Source organism: Halyomorpha halys, unplaced genomic scaffold, assembly GCF_000696795.3.
Source record: "Halyomorpha halys isolate HHAL.00 unplaced genomic scaffold, Hhal_1.1 Scaffold149.1, whole genome shotgun sequence".
NCBI classification, from domain to species: domain Eukaryota; kingdom Metazoa; phylum Arthropoda; class Insecta; order Hemiptera; family Pentatomidae; genus Halyomorpha; species Halyomorpha halys.
The window spans coordinates 1,397,906-1,406,289 of record NW_027108625.1 but is presented as its reverse complement, the minus strand read 5'-3'; the positions used below and the strand labels follow the sequence as shown (position 1 = coordinate 1,406,289).

General features: G+C 31.1%; 1 protein-coding gene across 4 annotated transcripts in view; it reads right to left on the bottom strand.

Annotated features, from left to right (window-relative positions):
* Window positions 1–319: 319 nt before the first annotated feature.
* The window catches only part of LOC106678609 (uncharacterized), a 131,606-nt gene continuing 123,541 nt past the window's right edge, over window positions 320–8,384 (bottom strand). For 2 of the 4 annotated variants that reach the window (XM_067046925.1, XM_067046926.1), the window contains exons 2-3: window positions 2,338–2,423; window positions 320–2,243 (exon numbers count right to left, since the gene is read on the bottom strand). In XM_067046925.1, coding sequence (XP_066903026.1) covers window positions 887–2,134 — 1,248 coding nt within the window. In that variant the 5' untranslated portion in view covers window positions 2,135–2,243; window positions 2,338–2,423 and the 3' untranslated portion in view covers window positions 320–886. Of the gene's footprint in view, window positions 2,244–2,337; window positions 2,424–7,963; window positions 8,123–8,384 lie in introns of all 4 variants that reach the window. The other 2 variants (XM_067046924.1, XM_014417209.2) reach the window with 2 other exon arrangements.

The following is an 8,384-nucleotide window of genomic DNA, read 5'->3' as shown; positions in this document are numbered from 1 at the left end:
GAATGTTACATGTTTTTATTTATTTATTATTATTCATTTTTTTATTTTAGTTTTTTCTCTTAATTAATTTATACTTAAAATAATGTTATTTTGTAAATATAATTTTTTCACAAAATATTTTATTTTAAATCTCTATCTTATTTTATTTTATTTTGTTATTTTGATAAAGAAGTATTTTATTTTGTAATTTACTTGTAATTATAATATAATTTTGTGTACCTAATATTTTTAGAGGACATACATTTTCATTTCATTCTTATTACTTCATTAGCCTATTCTTTTTTATCTCTTTTTTTTATGAAGTTAACACGTTTGGAAATATTTTTTATCTTTTGTACTTGTTTTCATAAAACTTATATTGTACCCAGAAATCTGAATGATTGGCATTGCTCAATGAGACACTGTAGTCTCAGAACATCATGGCTTATTGTAAAATTGTAATTAATCAAGAACCATATTCTTTCTCTCTCTCTCCCTCTCTCTCAAACCGATATTCTATTAATGTAGTGTAATTAGTATTATTATTGAAGGATCTGATAAGAATTCAATTTTACTTGTTTTCAAATACTTTTTTACGGTATATTTTTCATAGAGAGGTGTAATGCATTTGAAATTGAATTGGAACCCATGATTCAGACAGAGTCATAGAATATTTGTTGTATAAGATTGATATATACCAATCTATTTGTAGTCATTATGTGCATCCTTTCCTCTCAACAGAGTAAAACACATGAATTAAATAAGAAACATATCATGTAAACAATATATTTTTAACAAGTATAAAAATAGTATCACACAATTATGTTGATTATCAGTCTTTACATTGGTTACAAAAAGTATAAAATACAAACATATTAACAATATTTTTTTTTTTCATTTTATCCCATCAGTTCCACCATCCATTTGACTTCTTGGTGTGGTAGATATATTTTATCTTGTACACAGGAACCGGGACGGGAACTGGTTTTGGAACTGGAACTCGAATAGTCTTCACGACTTCGACAGGAACTGGTTTTTCAACTGGAAACGGGACCTTTTTCTCCACTGCCACTTGTACTATCTTTTCTATTGGTACCGGGACTGGTATTTCCAATGGGAATGGTTCAGGAACCTTCACCGGAAAGGGAACAACAAAGGGGCTGCTGACAGGATGCGGTACGGGCACCTTGAGGGCCTTGTACACAGGAATAGCTTTGATAGTCTTCTGGAACTTTGGTTGTTGGATGATAATTGTTTGACTACCACCTCCATAGTTACCACCACCCTGTTGGGAATCCCATCCGTTCCCTCCACTGCTACCTTGATCAGAGCCACTTCCGTAGTGATATCCACCGGAACCTCCACCTTGTTGCTGATCCCATCCGTTTCCACCGCTGCTCCCTTGATCAGAGCCACTTCCGTAGTGATTTCCATCAGAACCGCCACCTTGTTGTTGATCCCATCCGTTTCCACTACTGCTACCTTGATCGGAGCCACCTCCATAGTGATATCCACTGGAACCTCCTCCCTGTTGCAGATCCCACCCACTTCCGCCACTGCCTCCATAGTTGGAACCACCTCCCTGCTGTTGATCCCATCCATTTCCACCGGAGCTCCCTTGAGCCGAACTACCGTAGTGATTTCCACCGGAACCACCTCCCTGTTGCTGATCCCAGCCATTTCCACCACTGCTCCATTGATCGGTGCCAGCACTGTAGTGATACCCACCGGAACCACCTCCTTGTTGCTGATCCCATCCGTTTCCACCGCTACTTCCATGATTAGAACCACCACCTTGTGGCTGATCCCATCCGTTTCCAATGCCAATTCCTTGATCGGAACCGCCACCCTGTTGCTGGTCCCAACCATTACCTCCAGAGTGTCCTTGATCGGAGCCGCCTCCGTATTGTTGTCCACCAGAGGATCCAAAACCACCACCTTGTTGCTGATCCCATCCGTTGTTATCAATAGCGTTTCCGGAACTGCTTCCATAATCTGATGCACCTTCGCTGCTAAAGCTAGCATACGTATGACCATCACTACCAAATCCTCCTCCACCGTTGCTACCACTCCATTGATCACCACCACTATTATCACTTTGCCATCCTCCACTTCCGCCATAACCACCTCCTCCGGATTGCCCAGCGTCCATCATTGCATGCCAACCACCGCCTCCTCCACCGCCTTTAGCTGCACCTGCTCCTTGATAACTTATTGTACCTAAATAGGTTTGCACATTGCTCGTTGCAGACCCTCCACCCGAGCTGAAAACATAAACGAAATTATCACATTAGTTTCTAGATCTAATATTATGAAATAAATGTTTATAATCAACAATGTATTATGTAATCACATTACCTTTGACCCCATGCTCCACGCGCTTGTCTAGTGAAGTTTCCATACCCATTGGCACAGACCACTCCGAAGAAAAGTAGTAGACAGAGCTGAAAAAACAATAATATAAACTTATAGAGGACATTAAATATACATAGAGTCAGAGTATATCTTTGTGTATCTCACGTATTTAAGTAATTAATTTTGACCTTTGCTTTATTAATAAATACGTAAATTATAAGTATTAAAGAATCAAAATTTATAATAAAAAATCTTGCTTAGGTAAAGTCCACCATTAACCAATTCACTAATTAATGTCCATTATTATGTAATATACTAGAAAATACGTAAAATGTGGCATCTGAAATACAACTGAATACAACTTATCTCTCATCACATTGTAATCTAGTTGGGTTTTAATAACTAAAGATCTTTACGAAAGGCAATGTAAATAAATGCTAGTTTATTATTAACAGACTATTATTAACAGAAAATGTAAGAATAAATTCAGTATTCCAAAACTCAAATATACAATAGCACATAACCATGCGAATCTGGTCGGTGAATGCCTAATTGTGAGTAAACTAAAAATAGTTAAGTTCATCCTGAATTGGACTCTGAAATAATTTAATCACACAACCAAAAGATGCCTGACCCTCTTCAATAATTCTAATATCTAATTTCAACTTTAATCCAAAATTAATAAGTTGTTTTTAATTTCATTAGATACCTTAGTTTTGAACTAAATTTTTAATGTATAAAGAAGATGGTCAGAGAACAATAACAGTTGACAAATTATTGTGCGACGTTTCGCCCCACTTTGTAGGGCTTCAGCGCTGTTCAAGATGATAGCCTTACGGACTTTGACAGTGAATCAAAAGTGTCCAGTTCACCCATTTAATTGTTTTCATCTTTTCTAATCCCAATGAAGCCCTATAAAGTGGGGCGAAACATAATAATAAATGGTTATTAAATATTATTGTTCTTTTTGACCGCAACCCTGATCATCTTCTTCATATTTGAAATTATACGGTCAATTATCTATTAATTATCATAAATGTTTGATAGTTTGTTCAATTTAAATAAATTATAAACTTAATCAAGATGATTCAATAATATATCATCAAACTACACAGTTTATATAATATAATATATTAATTATCTATAGAAACTACATTCGATTTGAAACAGTAAATTAATGAAGACGGACTACAGAGATCCTGGAAAACATATTTATGTTTAATTAAATGCAATCCTGTTGATAATTACATTAATGTTTATATTGTTATATATAGTATTTAATATTATATTTACCCTTTGTGTACACTAAAATATTATTATTTAAAATTTTATTTCTTAGAACATCTAATATTTCTTTTATTGTCATTTCTGGCTTACAGAGTGCCGGCAGCAGTGGGATAGTACACTACCTTGTGGATGCCACCACTCCCACCATAATTAACGATTTATTTTTATAGTTTCTTATTATAAAATTTTTGTCTGGGATTGTTTGTTTAATATATGTTTTTTAGTTTACTCTAGCACAGGTTTTTTTATTAAACTAATTACCTATATCTATATTAACTGTGTGTAGGATTTTTTTTTTATACTTCGTCATTCACCATTTTTGAAAAAGATGATTTTTTATTTCATTATTTAAGTCAAAAGATTGAATACAAGAATTTTATAGAATATAATCTTTTCTCATTTTTTAAAATAATTTTTTAAGTTAAAATTTGGTGAAGAAACTATTTATACTTATTTTTGATATTGCATATTACTATATTAATTTTTAGAGAGAAAGGATGGTGGAGGGATGAGTGATATTTAAAAATAGGTTAATATTTTCTATCTTCTTTTTTTTCTATCTTAAAAATAAATCTACAACCTAAATAAAACGTACAATACATTTATATCAGTTTGAAGATAGCAAAGTAATAAAAAACGTAAGAAATATACTCGTTTTTTTTATTGTATCAGTAGATAAAAAAAGTTATGTACACTTGTAATTTTAAGTCATCAAATCTTCCAATACAAAATAAAATTAATGTTCTCCATAATGCTATGGCCTTTTCCTAGACCGCTTCCTTTCCCTTCTTTCATAACAAATCATTTCCGGTAAAGCAACCATAAAGTCGAAATACTTGAATAGAAAGTAAATACAGGAGTATTACGGTGAAAGTTCATGTACTAAAAGAATGTAAAGTTCAAAGTAATTTCAAGTTTACGTGTGATATAAGCATAATAGATGAAATAGAGGTAATTTTACTTCTAGTGGTAAACTGATAAATATGGTTTTTGAGGTTGAATGTGGTTTTAAATTATAACGAACAGGTTGTTAGACCATTTTGAATAAAAACGAGAGTTATTTTACAATCATCAGAACCGAAGAGGATTACTTCAATTTTCAATAAAAAATTTAATATTAGTTATGGGCTAAAACCAGAGGTTCCCAATCTTTTTCGGGTTGCGGCTCCCTAAATAATCGGATTTTTTCCGTGGGGCCCTTAATACATCAGACTGACTTCCATGAAAAATTGGAAACATTTTCTTTCTAAAAGCGATTATCTATTTAACAGCGAAAAATTAAAAACAGATAATTACTATTTTCCTTAGGATAATCAAAGATCTAATTTCAACTGTTTCGGTAATATCTATATTGAGACTAGACAACCGCCATGTGGCTAAGTTAGTAAAAAAAGAAATTAAACATGAATATTAAATTCATAAAGAATTTATTAAAGTTCATTGATGATTTACATTGTTAAAATATTAATGGAATGGAAAGAAAAGAATGAAAGACTTGAAAGTTGCAAAATTCATAGAATTTTGTCAGCATACTGGATAATTGGAAATTCAAAGAAAATTGCTGAATTTTTTAATTGAATATTTTGTGGCGCCCTTATAACGTCACCACGGCGCACAGTGGTTCCAGAGCGGAAAAATCGATTTTTGAAAGCTCTGATTTCGATTATCTTGTTTGTGATTACTACAGGATCTAGGAACAGCATGTTTTTCCCCCCTAGTTTCAAGGGTATCCCCATTAATTTAAGCCCACTGTTTGACCAACTTACACACTACTCTAAATGAGTGATATATAATTGTAAAGGAGGGAGAGAAAAATTATCAAATTTTCCCCTACTCTACGATAGTCAACTAAGCCACACATTAGTCACCCTGGACAAAAAAAAATTAGAGCACTTTACAACTTTATAAGTTACGAATTTTAAATAAGCATTGAGAACAGCTATGATTACAAAAAAAGCTCCAGCTTCCACCGAGATGTGGTAGGTCGCTTTTTAAAATAGATGTGTTAAATTAAAGATTAGAGATAATCATTGAGAAGTATTCATGGTACTATATTCCATCCTCGGTGCATGAGATTTTGTTGCATGGTCTTGAAATAGTGTAAAGGTCGATTCTCCCAGTCGGAATATTGTCGTAAGAGGCACAAGAAAGTAGAAATAAGGATTACAAGACTTTCAGGATCAGAAACTCGCGGAAAATATCTCGTATATCTACCAACGAAGACGTGTTCCACAAGCTACTGGAGACTTCGGATCCTTTTATCACGAACAAGAGAACCGAACCAAAGAAAATCACCTGGAAATCAGTGATGTATCTAAGGAACTGTTAATCTTATTTCCTTGAATTTGAAATCTTAAATGTCTTTCCAATTTGATCAACCTTTAACTTTGAATTCCTAATTTTGTTATTTATAAAATTTTACAGTCTTGTTAGCTTCCTAGAATTTTTAATTATTATATTAGCATTATTTAGTTTAAATATAAACTCAAAATTTTAATAAAATAGTTGAACTGGATTTATTTCATTATTCTGAGTCGAATGAGACCTCTGTTAATCCGTTATCAGAATATTGAATATTTTCCTTTTTTTTGGCCGTTCGGCCCGAGTGTGAAGTCGTCTTATTAAGTGATAACATGTTTGGGTAATAATTCTTTTAGCCACCTGTGAATTCACTATTAGTCACAATTGCTTGCTGGCTGGCTTTATGTTTTTTATACTTGGAGTGCATTGACAGCAAAGAAGTAACTGCTACTATATTATACAAAAATTATACTATACGAAAATTCAGTGTTTAGACTGAATACATATATTCTAAAAATTAACAAAAAAAATTTAAAATTAACTCAGTCATAACTAGTTACAGCTGTTATAGATAATTAACGTGGAGAAATTCATAATTGATGGGTTATGAGCCTGGGTTATGAACCTAGCAATCCAGATAACCTAGATTACTGGATTATAATTGGTACTCGGTCATAACTTTCGGGGAAAGAAAGGATTTCACTAACCTTTACATATACTGTATTTTTTTTCTTAATTATCAGTTAATATTTGTTAAGTATATATTATTCTTCATGTTTGATTAAAATTCCTATGGTAAAATAAAAATTATTTCAAAACAGATTGTACATTTATATAGTGGAATGATTAATACGTCATTACCTCATTTAATTATTTCATAAAATGGAATAGTATTATGAACTATGAACAACGAAGCTAACACATTAAAATTTACTGAGATTTTTTCTAGATTTAAAAACTTGAATCAGCAAATTATTTATCAATAAACAAATAATTTATTTAAAAATAATAAATAAATGATTCCTATTCTAAATGTTCTAAATAAAAGAAATAATAAATTTATCTGAATAATTTTTTGTTAATAAAAGGTAGTCTGAGTGTGGTAAAAAAAAAAAAAAACTCAAATAGTCGTAATACTATTCAATATGAGCCGAAACGTTGCAGAAATTCATCAGGATTAAAAAAGATAAAAACACTTAAATTGAATAAAAATAAATGGACAATATAATAAAAATAAAATAAGAATAACAGGTTTTAGACTGTTTATTCATTTTTTAAAAATTTTTAATTTACTTTGCTCATTTATTTTTACTCTATTTAAGTGTTGGTATCTTTTTTTTCCCCCTGACGAAGCCCTGCAACGTAGGTATGTTTTCTTTAAAATTACTCTGATCATTATTCATGGTTACTTTCTATTCTGAATATAGACGGACTTTTTGATACTGAGATTGAATTCAGAAATTAAGAGATATATGATTAAGAAATAAATCACTACCTAATTATTAATTTTATCATTTATTTTATTATTATTATTTTAATTTCATTTGATTTTATTCTTTTCCCTTCTCATCACTTAATTTATACTTTCTTTAATATTTCTTCTCTTATTTTATCTTTTATCTTTCTGTTACTATTACCGTTTTCATTTATTGTTTATAACCTTTAATTTTACGTTTCATTGTATACCCCTGTTATTTTTCACTAATGTTTTTTTTTTCTTTGTAACTATGTCAAGTGTTTGTATCTTTTTTAGCCATGACGAATCCCTGCAAACGTTGGCTCAATTAAAATATTTATTACTATTTGAGTTTTATTTGACCGCACCCGGACCATATTCCATTCATTGATACATACGGTCAGTCAGCAATCTTCCAGTATTAATTTTATCATTTTTAGATAATTTCTTTCTTTTTTTTTATACTTTAATCATATATTTCATTATAATACGTTTTTTGCATATTTTTTAAGTATATATAACATTAAGCATACAAATGAAGAGTATACTAAAGATCTATACATACATATATAATACTAGACTCACCTTGCTCATCCTGAGACAATGGAATGTACTGATGCTACCACCCTCCTAGCCCTAACCTTTTATACTCAAGAGCCCCCTCTCACACGATAAACCGACCGTGTATGTATCATTTGTACTCTTGTATAATAACATAATTATCCTTTGTAATTCTATAGTCATCTGGAAAACATTTCGAATTAACTATTACAATATTAGAACGATGTGCTCCTATTATAAATCAAATATAATGTAAGAATAATTAAAATTATTCCTTGCTTTTTTAAAAATCTCAACTATTATATATTTTTTTTAATCTGTGTAAGAAAGAGAAATGATTTATTTAATAAATATATCGCATTGCTATAAAACCAGCAGAATACTTATTATTATTCTTAATCTTACATACATTAATTTTTTGCTGTTATAACTAAAAACCACAATG